This window comes from Rhincodon typus, chromosome 4 (assembly GCF_021869965.1).
Source record: "Rhincodon typus isolate 14 chromosome 4, sRhiTyp1.1, whole genome shotgun sequence".
Taxonomy (NCBI): domain Eukaryota; kingdom Metazoa; phylum Chordata; class Chondrichthyes; order Orectolobiformes; family Rhincodontidae; genus Rhincodon; species Rhincodon typus.
Window position 1 is genome coordinate 37,795,320 of NC_063335.1, and position 19,374 is coordinate 37,814,693.

General features: G+C 39.9%; 1 protein-coding gene across 2 annotated transcripts in view; it reads left to right on the forward strand.

Annotated features, from left to right (window-relative positions):
• The first annotated feature begins 301 nt into the window (after positions 1–301).
• tshz1 (teashirt zinc finger homeobox 1) overlaps positions 302–19,374 on the forward strand; it is a 236,982-nt gene continuing 217,909 nt past the window's right edge. For both annotated transcript variants that reach the window (XM_020526683.2, XM_048595576.1), the window contains exon 1: positions 302–502. In XM_020526683.2, coding sequence (XP_020382272.1) covers positions 463–502 — 40 coding nt within the window. In that variant the 5' untranslated portion in view covers positions 302–462. The remainder of the gene's footprint in view (positions 503–19,374) is intronic.

The following is a 19,374-nucleotide window of genomic DNA, read 5'->3' on the forward strand; positions in this document are numbered from 1 at the left end:
CTCACCTCCCCCCCCCTATTGATAATAATAATTATGGGGAACTAGTTCATCGCTCTCTCACTCAACTGTGTGTGATGTACGTTATCTGTATGCCTTCTACATTGATGTAAATGCTGAAAGTGAGCAGAGTGTGAGAGAGAGATACAAGAAGCGGCAGTGATACAAAGTAACTGGAGTGTGTGTCCGTCTATCTCATGCATATGAGGCAGTGACTGAAACCCTTCTCAGTCTCGCTGATATCTCTTGCTGGCTGAGGAGCTTTAACGGAGCGGCTTATTGACAACAAGAGCAAACCTCCACCGCCCCCCACCCCCCACCCCACCACACACACTCACAGTTCAGGAAAAGAAAGAATCAATGACTAGACTTTCGCCTCCTGCCTTATTCTGGTCTGTATGAGAACACCGAGAAGCAAACTAGTAACTCCGGAAACTCCTGCCGGCAGCAGAAGCGAGCGGCAGTATGCCGAGGAGGAAACAACAAGCACCCCGGCGCTCGGCAGGTAAGATCTCCCGATCACTACATGCACTTTTCTGCATTGAAGGTTTCGCATTCCATCCAGCGACTGTAGCAGAGGCAGGATACGGATGCGCGGAGATTGATTTTTTTTGGGGTGTGTGTGTGTGAGAGGGAGGGGGTTATATTCACTCCCTCACCTTTCTCATTTTGCCCGTCGAGTGGGTATATCTTTACCCTCGGCTGCCTGGAATCTGGGGGGGTGCTGGTGGAAAGGGGGCTAATATTATTTTGGCCATTCTTCCTTCCAATGTGAGTGGCGTAATTTGTCAGGTGTCTGTCAATTGCTGTCATCGTCATGTTTTTTTCTCCTTTCGCTGCGTCGTGGATTTGATCTCAAATAATTGTATTTTGACCTCCTTCCAACATCCCCCCAAAAAAAAAATCTTTTATTTTACCTTGCGGAATGTCAGGAAACTAGTCTCGATTTCTTAAAATATAAATTTAAGGATTGAGAGTCCATTTTCATATGCTTTTTTTAAAAAAAGTCAAGTGGCATCATTTATTTTCTGGGGTGTTTCGAAGGCGCTGATAATATTGGAGAGGATGTGTTAAAATAAGCAAGGTATCCCCTCTCTGTTTTCAGAATGTGAGGACATGTCCAGTGTAGACTCCAGATGCATTTTGATAGCCCCCCCCCCCCGCCAGAAATGGTGACTGTCTGAGGCATCAGCAACCTCTTCTTGATCGTGCATGTAATTAACTCAATAGAGATTTATTTTTAAAAAAATGCTTCCTTTCTGAAGGACTTGTTTTGGTTCAATTAACAGGGTATAGTTTTCTATCTCTGTCTCCCTTTCTGCTTCTCAGAGAATTGCTATTCTTAATTTGATGTATGATGGATCCTCTGTCATCTAGGCAGCCTTTGATCTATTCATTCCTGATAAAGATCAATAAATCACTCACCATAGCAACCCACATGTTCCTGACGTGACAACTCTGCAAGTCAGGTCACTTACCACTTTTTTTTTGTCCTAAGTTTGTTTGTACCCCATCCTCTTTTTCCCATCACCCCCGCTTCGTCATCCTCCTATTTCAGTATCTTTCTACAGCAAACCCCCGTTCGACATGTCTCACACATTATATAATTCAATCGCTAGATAATGAGCTTAACCTGGATTCTTTTTGACCTCTTAAAAAGAACAGAAAACTTGTGAAACAGGTCTGTTAGATAAACCGAAGATGGGGCATACTTTGAAGAACACACGCTGTTTTGTTGGAAAGGGAAATGATGAGTGCAGGAGGGTCAATGTGGATGACATTGTAAGACCTCGACTTAAGTCCAGTGGAAATTGGATATCAGCAACTTTAAACAACAAATATTTTTATAAAGGGGGCTGAACAACTGACACAAACGTGACGGTGCATGGTAATTCGTCCTGACAGCTCTTACATAGAAACAAGCCGTCGAGGCGACTTTTTCCAATATTGATTTAATTGTCTCTCTTTTGACAGGCACATACATCATTGGTTTTAATGGCCAATCAAAAGTTGGCAGGCTTTAGTGTTTCCATTCTTTTCCGTACATGACATTTGGCATACTTAATCAAAATGCAGGTTTGTAATAGCAATGAAGAGTTGATGACTGTGTCATCTGCTGTTTAAACGGATAGAAAATTAGCTAAAAAGATGGTAAAATATCTTTTACAGTGGCATTTTAAGCACATTTTATAGATGAAATATGGGTTCATTAGGCTGTCTCTTGGCTTGTCTGACTGCCACAACTTGCATAACTGATGACTTTTCTTTCCCTGAGAATATCAGGAGCGCCTAAAAAAAATTATTGTTTAACAGGCAGGAAATGGCCCTGAACATGTGGGCCAACAGATGTGTGTAAGAGTTCAGGCTGATGGAGAGGAGCCTGGGATTGTCCCATGGCTTCTGTGCAGTGATTGGAAAGAAGATGATCAGAGGAAATGGTCCCTTATAACAGAAGGCCTCATGATCATCACTTTAAAAAAAAGGAGGGAAAAGTTAGAGATGCATAGCTTGCTTCATTACCAAGACCCTAATTATCTGAGAGCTTGATAGATTTGTGACAGGTTTACTGATTAATGCTGACAAATTTAGTAAGGTGTCAGGTTCACAGTCAGGTTGATGTGATCAAGTTGATATTATACAGTCCCTATTGCCAGTAGTGCAGTATTAACTCAATTTACTGGTGCAGGTGACAAATGGACTTTGCTACCTGACTAATCATGTCACAGAGACAATGCTCCCTTAATGACCTCAGTAATTCTGCTTCTAACAGAGCAATAAAGCCAGGGTAAAACATTTTAGCTGAGTTGGTCGTTTCTTCAGATCTAAATGTTAATTGTACTTTCTGTTTAGATTTTTTTCTTGATAGGATTTTTTTCAACTAATCATTTTGGTTTTACGTCGAATCTGAAACACAGAAACAAACCATTTGATCCAATTGGTTTATGCTGGTGTTGATGCTTCACTCAAAACGTCTCCCATCTTAGTTCCTCTCACCCCATCAACATATGTCCTTTATTTGTATCAGCTTCTTCTTAAAGCCATATTTGCTGTTCACTTCAACCACTTCCTGTGGTACAGAGTTGTACATTCTCACCACTCTCTGGGTAAAGAAATTCCTCCTGAATTCTTTGTTCCATTTATGATTCTTTATTGGACTAAAATCCAATCTGAAATCCATTATAGAGCAGTCTTACCCAAGAATAAATGTGAAATTTTTTTGCTCTTATCATTTTCCTGTCTCATGTAACTTTTTTGTGCTTGCAAAGTATTCTTGCCATTCTCACTGCAGATGTTGTGCTCATATGGCAGAGGTGCCAAAAATGTGTGCAACAGGATAAAATTGAATTTAGTAGCATGTGGTGATGGTATGATTATGGCGCAGACTATTGTTATAAACATGTTTTACTTTTGTTAATGCTTTTAAAGCTAAGATCTGTGTGAATATTAATTGGAAGGGGCAATTCTAACTGAGGTGTTTAAGATGAGTAAAGGAGTTGATGGAGAGAAATTGTTTCCTCTGAAGGCCAAGCTCAGAACAATGGAGCAAAAACTTAAAACCAAAGCTTCATTGGTGATGTTAGGAAACACTTCTTCACATAGAGATTGTTGAAAATGGGGGTCTTTTTCTACTAGGAAGCTATTGAAGCAATTTATGATTTCAGAACTGTGATTGGGAATTAAGCATTACAGAACTAAAGAGGGTAGATGCAGTTCAAATACTGATCAATCAAAATCTAATTGAAAGTGGGAACAGGCTCAAGGTGCTGAATGGCCTCCTTCCATTCCTGTGTTCCTATTGCAATGCATCAGTTTAAGCCACAATTTCAGAAATACCAAATTGCTGCAATCATTGAATCATTTACCAGTTTCCCTTCAGAATATGTGTCCGTCTGAATGTAGCAGGTACTCTGGAGCAGATTCTTACATGTTTCTGGTCCTCTTGAAAATCTCACTTAAACGGCATATTTTCCTTGTGGCAGGTTGCTTGCCATCTAAAAAATCCTTCAGATCAGGAATAATTCAACTCTTTAAATTTGTAAAACGCTTCAAAATATTAAGCATTGCGCAGATGCTGTTCCCTCTCCAACAGTAATAGCATGTCATGATGCTTCCAGTTTCAAGATAGCAGCCAAAGATGTCCCAGCATTTTGAAATTCAGGTGGATTTTAACAAAATTGGTTGCTAAACGTTTCCTGTCACTGGGGAAAGATGTACCAAGATGATTTTCTGCCCATCCAATTTGGTAATAAGCTAACAACTTCAATGCTTTAGTTACAATTTGGTAGTGACATTGGGCTGTGTCAATTACACTCTGTTTCCACAAGTTGAAGCTTTTTTATGACAATTACCACATTTCTGTCCCTTTCTGTAGTAAAGTATAAAACACATGCTTGTTTCCAATAACTGTGTCATATCTACAATATTTATCCTGCAACCAACCACCACTGAAAAAGATTATCTGATCAATATTGCATTGCTGTTTGTGGGAGCTTGCTGTGTGCTAAGCTGCTGTATTTCCTACATTCCAACGATATCCATTCTTCAAAAGTACTTAATTAGTTTAAAAGGGTTTTGGAATATCCTGAGGGTGTGAAGGGTGCCATAAAAAAGAAAATCTTTCTTTCTCCAAATTGTCCTCACTGTTAACACCCCTTCTTTGAAAATCTGTTAACCCAAATTCTTTCCTGCTTACATGTTAAGGTCTAATCCACAGATACATTATTTGTTCTTCCCACCTTTTTACTACTTTGCTGAACCATCTCCATTGTATATCCCTCTTTAGCGAGAAGAATGTAAGTTGTTCTTCTTCTGTATTAGCCAAGACAGGCCATCATCTCTTCAGTTTGAATAACCTTTGTTTTTACAGCTCTTAGTAAAAAAAAGACAAATCAATGAGGCTAGGTTCTTTTGATGATTAACATAAAATTTAAATGCTTGACTTTGTGATTGAGAGCTGACCAGTGAAATGATGGAGGAGCCAAAGAGCTCCCTCTATTCACCTGATTCATGTTTGTTCACAATAACACAAGAAACAGATTTTCTGATCATGAATTCAATGGCAATTATGGGAGTTTGCTGTACACAATTTGGCTGCTGTATTTCCCGACATCGCAACTGTGTTTACTTTGCAAGAGCCTTCTTTCCCTCTCAGAATTTTTATAGAACCTCAATCCCATCACAAGGTCTCAAGAACCTGATTGCTTGATGTACTGTTTCTTTTGAAAAAGATTAATTATGACCTTCCTTTAGGAATTGCTATCTCCATAATCTTGCATAGTCTCTTCGGGGGTGTCTCTCTTCTTTCATTCAACTTCCACCATTCCTTCTCCTTTTCCTTTCTTCCCTCCCTCAGTAACGTCAATGTCTGCATGTCTCACGGGTGCGTGGTGGAAAGACTATCACAGAATCAGAACCCAATTTTTAAATAAAAAGCATATGCAGGGCTCCTGGAAATCTCATCATGCCCTTGATTTGTGACAGCTTTTACTGAGGAAATGTCTTTACCCAGACAATGGTTAGAATGTAGCCATTATCACATGGATTGTTAATGGTGAAAAGCATCAACTCATTTAACAGCAAATTAGATAAATATATGAGGAGAAAGAAATGAAAAGATATGTTGATAGAATAAGACAAAGTAGGCCAGGACTCATATGGATACCAGTCGGGCTGAATGGCCTGTTTCTGTGCTGTACGCTTTCTACAATACTGTTTGTTGCTGTGTCTTGATTCCTGGATATTCTTTCTATTGAGTGCTTCGCATGAGGGCATCTTGATCACTTTGCATTTGCTGTTGGGAATCTGCCATCAGATTCAAAGTTGACAATGTTCGGCTGAGATGAGTACATGGCATTCAGGATTTAAGAATTCAGCAAACTCTGTGAGATAGTTGCCTGCTGATGCTATGCAAGAAAAGCTCATTATGGGTTGACCAAAACTCAACAAGGCCTTCAGAATAAACACACTGGTTTCTAATAAGTCAATAATCTTAGCTGAATGTAGTTTCTGTCTTGTTTTTGCTGTCTTTTGTTTGAATCTTCACAGAGATTTAAATAAGATGTACTTTGTCAGACCCACAATAACTGGGGAGTTGTGTAAATAGATTAATTTAAGTAGGAGGCGATAGAGAACCAGGTTGGTACTTTTTAGACAGACATGAGTGATATTAGTCAAATTCATTTATCACACTTATTGATGCATAAAATATGCTTATGTTCAAAAATAATTCTTATAGGAAGCTGTAAAAAATAGAAATAGGCATGTTTTTCATTTGAAGAAACAAAATTCTGTTCTGAATGATGTTAATTTTGCTAGAATTCTTGGACAATTATTTAAGCCCTGGTATTCCTTAAGTTGCTATGATGCAGTCACCTAATGGAAATTTGTCAAACTGAACAGGATAGGAAAGGTTGTTGATAGCAAACATAGGCAAATTTAAGTGTGCACAAGTCAGTTGTCTCCCAACAGATGTGTTAGTGAGGGCGGTGTCCCATGTTAAGAAACTGAACTTCTTCATTGAAATTTGTCTTTCCTGATTTTTGATTAGAATTATGATTTGTCACAACATAGTCTTTATTTGAATTGCTTTGATCAATTTTGGTGTACGAGTGAAAGGTTATCACAGTTTGATTGCAGTTAGAAATTTGTTTCTCTTTCAGAAGATGCTTTAAACTAAGAACCTATCTGACCTCCCAGGTGGATTTAAATTATCCTACTGCACCATTGCAAAGAGCAGGGGCCTCTCCCAAATTGTCCTGGACCAACCTTTATCATTCAGGCAGCACCACTAAAACCAAATTATCTGGGTTCTATCACATTGCTACTTTTTGGAACTTACTGTTGCATGCATTGGATGCTGCATTTGCTATGTCACAAGAATCGCCAAAATTCTAAGGCATTCCTTGATTTTAAAATGCTTTGGACTGTCCCGAGGTTGTGAAAGATGCTTTAGAAATTCAAGTTTCTTTCTCCATCCTCCTTCCCTACCACCCCACCCCTCCTCCTTACCAACCCCTTAAATGCAACTGGTAAGCTAGGTTGGAAATAACTGAACTGGGTAAGAACATTACTAGAAAGCTGGCATGCATGATAGGTTTTTGAAGAAGTATGGAAGTCAGGATCCTCTTCTTTACAAGCACACTTTTTTAAAAAAAAAGTGAGTTACTGAGTTTTCAAGAGTGTATTTAGCTATCTTTCTATGTTTAAATCATTAAAAATGTTTTTGTAAGAACTTGAGTGTATTACAGAGTGTGGGATTTTATAGTTAGTACATGTTGGTCTATTCAAAATTGTTGAGTGATAAAATTGAAACAAAGTGCTTGAGAAACTCTGCAGGTCTGGCAGCAGCTGTGGAGGGATAGAACCAGAGTTAACGTTTTGAGTCGGGTATGACTCGTCTTCTCAGAACTTCTGAAGTTTTGAAGAAGAGTCATATCAGACTTGAAACGTTAACTCTGTTTCCGTTTATAACTTGGTTGCATCCCACCTTGTTGCTGGTGACCTTTTTTTCAATTGGAGCCTTGAGTATCTTTAGATTTGGAGGGTCGTACCGAGGTGCAGAATGGGCGGGGTGGGGTTGGGGTTGGGGTGGGAAGGTGAAGGGGTGGCAGTTAAACCAAGAAACTGGAAACTCTTGCCATGAAACTTGGAAATGTGACCTGCGACTCTCCAAGCCATTGTTAAAACGAGAGAACCTTCAAAGCGCCAAAGCGTTGTCATGGTCCTTAACATTTCCCCTAATCGTTCACCTTTTCGCTCCTCTCTTAAGCTAGCCGACAGCGACCTTTCAACGCTTTGCGTTTCGCCGAGCAGGGCTGTATTTTGTAATATAGAGGGGGTTGGTCAGTTTGGATGAGGGTAGCGTCGGTGAAGGGAGACAGAGACGGATAGCAAGCAGTTAGGCAACACCAAACCTCCCCCCCACCCCCCATTCCTCACCCACCTCACTTTTGACCCATATCTGTTTAAAAAAAACACTTAATTAAGGAACAGCTACTGGTGGGGGTTTGATGGCGAGGGACTTCTGTAACCAACTGCAAGTGGCTCTGTGACCGCACGCAGGCTTCATAGTGAGACTCTGGGGGCGGCAGCTCAGCAACATCCTGGACCCGAAGATCACTTTCAGTTTTGTCCCAATGAGGATGGATAGGGAGAAATATTCACTTGCATCCACTTTTATACTTGCACGCAGAAGGCATCACTCACTGGTCGGACATCTGTGATATTTCTTTTGGTTTTGCATTTATTTCTCTTAGAAACAATTTCCAACCTCCCCCAGGTCATGCTGTTCTCTAAACACCAGGTTTTAAAGGTGAAACTCCGGGCACGCTTCGAGATGTGGGCAGCACATCCTGTCCCTCAGCCCTTGTTACCTGGGGAGACCATTCATTCCTTCCCCCACCGTTCACCACCCACTGCTGGGACACTGTGATGTGGGGGGATGGGGAATTGTATCTGTGCAGGCAACACCACCCCTTTCCCCCCAAAAAAAAACAAATCACATCCAGGGTTTGTGTAAAAAAACGGGGAACAGCAATTTTGAATGCATTGAGAAAGGACGGCAGCGAGGGAGCCTGAGCGCAGACAGGGATGTTAAGGTTGACGGATGAACAGGAATAGGGATGAATTTTTCCAGCGACAGCTGTGACTGCTACCATTATCTTGACAGGTGTCAGTTAAGAATTACTGCTTGCTGGAGTCATTTCTCTAGCCCAGCTGTCTGCGTGTGAAAGAAATAACACTTTACCCTTGTCACTTTGTTAGTTCTCAGCTATCGCCACAAAATGAGCGGCGACGCACTAATCGATAACTAGTGTATTAGCAATTATTTTGCGCATTGATTTATGAATGGGAGCAGTTCCTCCTGTCCAGTTATTAGCTGCTGATTGAATGTGCCCGGTGCCCAGTTCAGGGTAGGTGTGTGTTCCCGGGGAGAGGCCAGGGCTCGAGCAATCTGTGCCAGACGGCAGCTCCAAACCAAAACACAGCTCCATCATTCCAGGCAGTTAACAAGGCAAGCTTCACTTTCACAAGGGATGGGTCTATACCTGTACTGTGTGTGTGCCTGGGTGCAGCTGTGTCTTTGTCCCTGTATGTGCAGACCTGCATGCCTGTATGTGTGTACCCATGTTGTTTGCTCACAGGTGTATGTGTGCACCTGTGTGTACCTATATGTGTATGTGTGGGTGCATTAGCATTGTGATGGGTGTATGTACTGTCGTGTGACTATGGGAGTGTGTATACATGCGTGTATGTGTATACCTGTGTGTATATTTATGTCTGTGTGGGCATATCCTTGTTGCCTGCCTATGCAAGTGTGAATGTGTGCATGTGTACACGTGTGTGTGTACATGTGTGTGTGCACACATACCTGTATAGAGTGACCGTGTCTGTGTCTGTACCTGAGCATTTATATCTGTGTCAGTGCCTTTCTGCACATCTGTCTGTGTGTGCGCCTGTATTTACATATATGTGTATATATCCACACTTCACACTGACTAGTTTGCCTCATATTGGCCTTGCTGTCTCACACTGACTCCTATACCTCATATTGACTACTGTACCTCATACCAACCACTGTGCCTCAGTGACCATTATGCATCAGACTGATCACTCTGTGTCTCTCTGACTACTATATCACACACTGATCGCTGTACCTTACTCTAAGTACTCACTTCCACATTGATGGCTTTGTATCGCATTGGCCACTGGGCCTCACACTGACCACGGTGCGTCATACTGAAAACTGTGTATTTGAGCACTCATCTACTCACGTGAGTGCAAGCTTATGTGTGCACCTGTGTATGTGTGAACCTCCAGTGAGAGATCGTCACAATCCACTGTGGGGTGGAGTTCAGGAAGAGTGCAGAATTCGACCAGTCCAGCACTGTACTGCCCTTTGGGCAACTCCAAACAGAAGGAGTGGCTTTTGCATTCTCTCCACTGCACAAGGATTTCACTGTGAAATATACCCAGATTAAACAATCCTCAACCCTTCACCAGGGAGAACCTATTTATCGATGATGACTATTTTTTAAAAAAAATCTTTTAAAAGGAGGGTGCTTTTTGCTGTTTCTTATGTCGGAAAGTTTTTATTCATTGCATTGATTTACAACATCCTGCCTTCCTTTGTTTTCAATGGTGCTGACAGTCCTACTGTAACACTTCTGAAAATGACGCCACAGAAAATGCTGTCTGATGCTCTCAGGATGTGTTTTAGATAAAATCTCTCGTGTAAGTGGCATCTTCAATCAACCCCTATTTGATCTCTCAGTCCATTTATTATAAATTATTAAAATTTATATTTATCCAACTCTAATGAATTACTATCCAATGCTACACATCCAGCTGTTTCTCTTTTCTTTTTAACCTCGCTAAAAATAATCCCCAATGCATTCTCGGATATATTATTGCTGAACCTGTGATTTATGATATTGAATTGAAATAGTTATGCCTTTGATTTAACACATGTAAGGTGTATCAGACTGCGGTTTAGTCAAAATTGATGCATTGTGCCTTTTACCTTGTGCCAAGTCAGAGCTCAATCCTGTCTCTGAGCCAGAAGGTGGTGGATTCAAGTCTCACTCCAGTCTCACTTCAAAATAAACTTTTGATTGACATTCCCATTCCCAAGTTGGGAGGATTGCATCAATAGTGGTGTGGCATCTTTCACACAAGGCATTAAACCAGTACATTGTCTACTCCCTAAGATGGAATTAAGAGACCCATGGTGCTGCTTAAAAGAGCAGTTCTTCCCAGTGTTCCATGCCAGTAGCTAGCCCTCCACCAGCATTGGTTAAAAAAAATCTTTATCTCACTGGTGTTTGTGGAGCTTGCTGATTTTTAATTTGCTGCTGTACTCTGCGCATTAAAACAGCAAGTGGACTTCATTGGCTTGAAAGCGCATTGGTGTTCCTGAGGCCATGAGTGTTTATTGTTACTTTTCATCCACCTCCATGCAGAATACCTGCAGGCCCAAAGTAATCTGGGTGTTAGTTGAGAGTGAAGTGGAAAATTATGGATGAATTCATCAAAAACAATGATACCACTTTTCTGCACCAAAATAAAATGACAAAGCAAAGCAAGGTGACAGCATCTCACAGAATGGGTGTTGTTGCTTATCATCATGCCACCATAAATATTGATAACATTAACCATTTGTCCCCTCTTTGGCAGCACCATTAGGCATAATGTGAAACAACTACAAAATAGATCCCAAAAAAGAAACCCAAGCTCAGGATACATGTGAATGTGTAAAATGATAACTAATTTTTCTTCAGTCATTCTTGAGACTGAATATTGTTAGTTGTCCAAATGCCATCTTAAGGATGAGTAAAAGTTCAATGTTTGCACATGAACATTGTTTGAAAGCCTTGATGGCCGAATGTTTGCTTTGTTCACAATTATGCTTCAGAATGATAAACATGATGTTTCTAAATTAATTTACAATTTTCTTACAAGTAGAACTCTACACTCAAAAATTCTGCCTATTCATAGGATTCAAATCTTGAGATTGATATCTTTTTGTAAGGTTATTTTGTTAATGGTCTAAGGCACTTAGATGGAGTTAAGATGCAGATTAGCCATGCTATAATTGACTGGCAGAACAGGCTGAAGGGGCAGAATGATCTCCTACTATTTCTAGAATCTACTATTCACTTTGCATGCATTTTACTGTGCATACAATAAATAGTATGACTCAAATATTCTGCAGGTTTAGATATTTTCAAAAATTCTACTTTATGCAGCTCAATGGTAAAAATATTCTGTGATTTTTTTTGGATATAGTTCTTGTGTTGGTAAGCATTTTTCTTTCAAAAAGCTCTGAAGTGCTAAATGCAAGAGAAGCACAGGTAGCTAAGTAAACCAATGTATCTGAGGCCCATTGCAGAACTGGTCCAGTAAATTATAAGGCTTAGCACGTGCAAGAGCTTGGCGCATACCGAAAATTACTTGGCATACGTCAAACACAGACATACACTACCCTAACAATTTACTTCAGAATTTTTTAATACTCTTAGTTCCCTGGGGTGTAAGTAGCAACAGTACTTCCACATCTGCAGTTTGTGAAACATTAAGTATTGCCAGAATGAGCTGCTAATACATATTTATTTTCTCATTTCACTTGCACTGAACAAATATAAACAAGGTTTTTCTCAAAAGGAGTAATCTTTTATCTCTGTAGATTCCTCCTTCTTCTTTTAACTGCCGCTTCAATGTGCATGGATTAATGATGTGCTGAGGTCTAACTGCTCAGTGACAAGGAGTGGCGAGGGGTTTAAGTGCAGTGGGGCGGTGTATGCTTAGATTTTTTGGATTGGAATGAAATGTATTTGTGCTTGCTGTGTTTCTTTAGTGGGGACGTGGCGACATAGTAGTAATGTCACTACCACTTCAGAAATTCAGCCTAATGTTCTTGGATTACAGGTTCAAATCCCACCATGATATCTGTTAGAATATAAATTCTATCTATAAATCTGTGACCATGGCAGCTGTCATCAGTTATTGTAGAAGTGGATTGTTCACTAATTATCCTCAAGAGAAGGAAATCCACCATCTTATTTTGGTCCGGCCTGAATGTGACTCTAAATGAACAGTTCTGAGGAAGGGTCACTGGACCCGAAACGTTAAAACGTCTGTATTTTCCTTCACAGATGCTGCCAGACCTGCTGGGCTTTTCCAGCAACTCTTTTTTTGTTCCTAAATGAACAGCAATTTAGTTAACGCTTAATTATATTCTGAAATGGCCTAGCCAGCTATTCAGCTCAAGGCCTGTTAGTGATGGGCAACAATTGCTGGCCTAATCAGCAATGCCTACATTCTATGATAGAAAAAAAGGGAAAAAGAAGTTGTTAAAGATATTTAAAAATATATTAAATACAGAAATCTGCCCCTTAGCCTGTTGATTTGGTAAAGTTTTAATGTTCTGAATTTGTTGCTGTTCAGAACATCATGTTAATTCCTCCAGTAGCTCAGTATGTGAGTGCATTTTATTGTGTGTATGAACAGAAATCCACACTGATTAACAAATCTCAGGTTGATACCAAGTCTATTCACAATTCCTGGTGTCAGCGATGCAAGAGGGTTTGATGGTGAACCTCAATGCTTCTGAACTGTTTGGCATGAGCTGGATGGGAATGAGCAAAGCTCCTTCTCTAGATGACCATCCAGTAACTCCTGTGCCTACAGAGTTAAAACAGAAGTTAATGGATAGGATCAGGACACTCTCTACCACTGCTGGATAACCTATTGCCTACAGTTCAAAACCAACTAACCTACTCCCCTTAGCTGAGGGAGATTATCCCCTCAGTGAACCATAACCCAACATAAGCCTTGGTATTCTTGAGAAGGGATGGGAGACAAACAAGATAGTGAGAATTAAGGCTTCTGTTCACTCACAGCAATAGAAAAAAAAATGTGAAATATTAAAAAGCTCCTAGGTCATACAGTGAAGATGTCTTAAATTGTATTGGGCTGGAGTTAAACAGCAGCCAGTGTGGATCCCAAAGTAGCATGAGTTGGAAAATTGGCTTCTTTAAGCTTGGAGAAAGATTGCAATCAAAACTGTACATCATTTTCATGTTTACATGCACTTGAAGCTCAGCGAGTAGCCTCTGACAAACCTATTGAAGGTTAAGGTCCACTATCTGAAATATTTTACCAACAAATTTAACTGTGCATTCCAGATGAGTGGTTTACTCATCCCAGAGTGCTACGTAAGTTGTGAATAATTACATTGGATTTACAGCAGAGAATTAGCCATTCTTCTCAACACATCTACGGCAATGTTTATGCTTCATGAGCTTCTTGTCCTACTTCATCCAACTCAATTAACATATCCTACCCCTCCTTTATCTCTCATGTGTTTACCTAGCTCCCCCTTCAAGCTACTTGCACAAGACAGCATGTTCACATTCTCACTACTCTCTTGTCATTGAAGCTTTAACAGAATTCCTTATTGGATTTATTAGTGACTACTGCGTATTTATAGCGTCTTACTTTGTACTTTCACTCAAGTGGAAACATCTCCTCCATCTCCGCTATAATATCTCACCTATAATACCTCCCCTATCAAATGCGTTTGTAATATTAAAAGCTCTTCATTCAGTGACTCCCCAGCCTTTTCTTTCCTAGAGTAAACAGCCTTGGCCTGTTCACTCTTTCTTGATAAGAATATTCTCTTGATTCTTGTATGATCCTTGTAAATCATTTTTGCACTTTCTCCAGTTCCTCTCTATGTCCTCTTTCTATGGTTTACAAAATATGTAAACCAGAATGGGGCACACAACCTGCACATTACGAATGGAAGTAATTTGCTTTTCTTGCATGTCTAAGCACGTGAGAAAGCAAAGCTGCTTGATAGTAGTCCAAGAAATCAAAATGGTCTTGACCAGAAACTTTGGAAAGGAATATATTTGCAGGGCCATGGGAAAAGAGCAGGAGAGTGGGCCTAATTAGACAGCAGTTTTAAAGTGTCAGCACAGGTATAATGGACCAAATAGCCTCCTTCTGTGCTATAAAACTCGATGATATTCTAACCTCTTCCATAGTGATTGAGCCTTTGTTCAAACGTAAATTTTTACTTTAGCCCTAAACTCAGAAAGAAGAGTAATGAGTTATAAAGCTATGTGACATTCACCAGAATCTGCAGGCTGGACTAATACTGTCATCTGTGCATCCACTGATGTCAACAAGATTGGCCACAAATCAATATCATTGTACTTTCTAATGGCTTCCCATTTAAAGGTGGAAACAGTGACAGAGAATGGAAGCCTCTGTTCCCTCATAGCATTGGACAGAGTGCTGCGTAATGTGGTAAAATGTTGTGGATTACCTGTAGATAGTTCTTAAAATGCAGCTTTGGATTGAATTGGAGTTATACTGCAGCTGGCATGATTTTCATATTCCTGCACATCTGGGGCTCTGTGGGTGGCACTCTTGCCTCTGCGTTGGACAGTTTTGGTTAGTCTCACTCCCAGAGACTTGAGCACATAATCCAGTTTGACACATCCGTGCGGTACTGACATTTCTGTGCAGTACATTGTTGGAGGTTCTGTCTGTCGGATGTGATTTATACTGAGGCCTTATCTTTCTTCTGAGGTAGACACAAAAGATCCAATATTAGTATTTGGAGAGAAGCAGGGCATTGTCCCTGGTGAGCTGTTTATGTATTTTAGGCTGCCGTGTATTCGGAGTAGACTAGTTTCAAAAAGTACTTCATTAGTTGTAGAGTGCTTTGGGATGTCTCACAGTTATGAACGGTGCTACATAAATGCAACTCATTCTTTTTGCATAAATGCAAAAAAAAAGCTTCAGTATAACCACAGCACAAAATGACACAACAAGCATTGGAGTGCAGACAATCTATCCTTGCTGACAACAATACAGAAAACCATGGGTTAAGTGCTGAATACAGGCTCAGCAATGACTGGCAAGCCAGGCCATCATTAATCTCAACAAATTGATAATCTGAAATAATCTTTCGCAGCACTTGTGTCACTTTCTGTATAAATGTGCCTTGCTTATCCAGCAATTTTATTAATACCATACAGCAGAATTTGCCATTGACAAATCTGTCTGGGATTATCAAATCATCAGTTTATCCATTGCATCATTTATGTGTATATATAAATATTTGTAAAAAATCAGTGTTGGGATGAAGAAATAAAACAGTGGACTGGAAGGACAATCTTCATTGTTAACCAGAATTTCTAATCAATTGGCACCTTTTTTAAATTATTTGAAACTGATGGTTTGTGATCTGGCGTAGAATGATCTTTTTTTTAATCACCTCAGGTGCAAAGGTGGCTCGAACCAACAAAATTCAGAAGTGCTTTATTTTTCACACGAAACAGTTGCCATATTGCTGATAACATTCTGAAAAGCAATGAATACAATTTTAGGACAATAGTTTGCTCACATGATAACATGTCTCGGATTGCATACAGCCTGGTGTATAGCCATTTGTCCTTGAAACTGACTACAGTTTTCTGGTACTATCGGTGTAGTGTGGAGTTGGGAGCATTGGTATTAGCAGGGAGCTAAAGGCTAATATCTATCTAATAAATAGCTTAAAAGCACTATTCTGTACAATTATTTTTCAACCTTCAAACAATTTCTCTGAACACTGCTGCAACCTTAGGTAGATGTGCATTGAATTTTACAATTAAAGATTGGGGCAGGTTAATGAATTTGACAGGTGTTTTACACCAATGGCACTTTGAAAATAGTTTTAGTGTTAGTTGTGGCTGATTGCGATAATGGGCACTGTGTTTATTTTACTGAGGGTCTCATAAGAATTGCCTCTTTTACCAGAAACTCATCCCACACAATGTCATTAATGCTTGTGGTGTTAAATACTTCATGTCTTTTTATGCAGAGCTTGTTCTATGAGTTGAAAGATCTCGATGTTGTGTTTTGTTCCATTAACAACACTCTTATTATGGCAACAGATTCTCACGACCGTGATGCTCAGCTTAATATTTTACTCCATAAAATACATTGTTTAAAGGCAGTGAAGAATTGTTTGTTAAATTGCATCTTTTGCTTATGTGTTTTAGGATAAGATGGAACTGTGAAAATGTACTGCACATCAGTGAAAGTGTAAAAGACTCAAATCTTTTTAATTTATCTCTGCAAGAGAGTTGTCCTGTTGAAAATAACTTGGTTTTATCATATAAAATGTTTAAAGTCTGTTGTCCATTTACGCAATCCATGAATGAGAAGCAGATTAATTGTCCTAACCCTTATCACTACACATTGTCTAATCTAACCAACAAAAAAATGTTACCATACCACTCTTTCTGTGCTCTTTTTTCTCTAACCTGTCAGCAAGGAGTATGTGAAGAAGCTACACCTTTGGAAGATAATTCTGTCTTGTCTAGCCTCTCACCTTGAGCCTTTTCTGAACTTGAACTCATACAAAGCTTTCCTGCCTGTATCTTTACTCATGCTACTTTCTGTGAATCCTTTACATCTTTGCTCACTGGCATACATTGACTTTTGGACCAGCGCCATCTCGCTTTTAAAAAGTCAAGTCCCTGTGTTCAAATCTCTTGCCCCTTCAGAAACCTGTAACCTTATTTAGCCCTGCAACCCTTTGCAATCTCTGCACTCCTCCAATTCTGACCTTTTGCAAACCCTTCATTTTTCTCATTGTTGCATCATTGCCACTCATACTTTCAGCTGCCTAAGGCCTGGAATTTTCTCCCTCATCATCTCCACCCTTCTACCACTCTTCCATAACTTGGGATACTCCTTAAAATTACCTCATTCCCAATATCTCATTAAGTGATACAGCATTGAATTTTGATTGATGATGATTACTGAATGTGTCATTTCAGAGATTTCTATCATTGATCTATGACAAAATTGTGAAGTCTCGATATTGTTCTGGAGATGCTGACTTGGTTCTCAAATTTCTACTTTGACTGTGTGATCTGATGAGCAGTGGAGCAAAGGGGCATGCACTGACCCTTCAAATATAAAGACCTTTGTCTTTTGTGCAGTTCTGCCACAGAACTCCAACTGGTAAAGTAAACCATGTCTCAATGAACAGTACTGTTTCCTGATTAAGGAGATTGTGGATTCAGGCTCTATTCTAGAGATTTGTAATGCAAAATGTCTGCTGACATTTCATTGCACTGAGGGCTGAGGGAATGCTGCATTGTCAAAGGTGTCACCTTTTGGGTGAAATGTTAACCTGTCCACCCTCTGAGTTTGCCATAAAAATTTCTAGAGTCATCATTTTGAAGAAGAACAGGAAGGGTTCTTCCCAGTGTCTTGACCAATTTTATCCCTCAGCCAGTATTGCCTATAAAAAGATTATCTGGTCATTACTATTTGTGGAATCATTCTGTGTACAAATTAGTTGCCAGCAATACTGGATCATGACAGTGACCACACTTCAGAAATAATTTAATCGCCACTTTGGTTCACCTGAGATTGTGAAAGGCACAACGTAAGTCCTTTTCTTATTAAACAGTCTTGTTGGATGCTTTCTCAGGAATAACTTCATTTGCAACATAGCTGTCTGGGATGTCCTGAGGTTGTCAGAAGTGCTATATAAATGCAAGCATATATCCAAAGTCACCTGCAATGCCATAACTGCATACTAATACATTTTCTGTGAGTATGACTGATGGACATAGAAGGCCCTTCTTTAAATTGGGAACTTGTAAATTCTCTATGCTATTTGTGAACACAGAAAGCATAGGAAATAGGAACAGGCGTAGGGCATTTGGCTATTGAGCCCAATCTGCCATTCAACATGGTTATGGCTGATCTTCCATTTTAATGTCATACTCATGCTCTCTACCCATGCTCCTTGACACTGTTTGCCTCTATAAATCTATTTCCTTCTTAAAAATATTCAGTCACCTGGCCTTCTGTGGTAGAGAATTCTGCAGGCTCACCACCCTGTGAGAGAAAAAAATTCATTTCAGTTCAGTTAGAAGTGGCCTCCCCGTATCCAGAGACTGTGACCTACTGTCTGAACATATCCGCCCCTTACCACTCCTGGTCAGGGGAAACATCATTCCTGTATTCCTCTCTGAGTTTTATATGATTCAATGTCAATGAGATACCCTCTCGTTCTTCATTTTTAGTAGCCCTTCAGGGTTTTAAGAAGGCTGTATGTCTGATAAGGCCCACAAATGCCAAACAGTGTGGACCATTTCTGGATTGTGTGGTACATATGGATGGTAATGTCTACAGAGAGAAGCTATTTCTTAGGTTCTGAGTTATGACCTAGGCAGATTCAAACCATGTGACTTCCTGGGTGTGCACAGGCAGTCATGGTAAGGGGTCAGCTGAAGTCTGAACCATGTCTATACCTCTTTACAGCCAACAAGAAAAGATAATTTATGAGAAATACTTAATAGAATGTTGAAATTACAATTATTATTGGTGCCCTTTCCAGGATACTTGATCCAGGACATTTAATGCCAACTTGAAATCCTGAAGGTCTATTTAAAATCCATGTTCTTTACATTTAGGCATCCTGTACAGCAGGGCTGCAGCAATTAGAGGGCTTACAAGTCTCCAACTTAAAGGAACACCTCTATTTCCATTAATCACATGCACAAAAAAATGTATGAGGATGCAGCTGTGAAATTCAGGCATTGCAGACTACAGTGGAGGCAGCTTGTATTTAATAGCACCTACAACAATCTCAATACATTCTAAAGCACTGTATAGCCAATAAGGTGCTTTTGAAGTGTAGTCACTGTGGAAGTGTAACAATGACCAAATAATGCTTTCATTTTTAAAAATGTTGGTTGAGGAATAAATATTAGCTCCTGGGTACTTGGGAGGACTCTCCTACTCATCATTAAAATAGAGCTGCTGGAGTTGGTGGCACAATGGTAATATTACTGG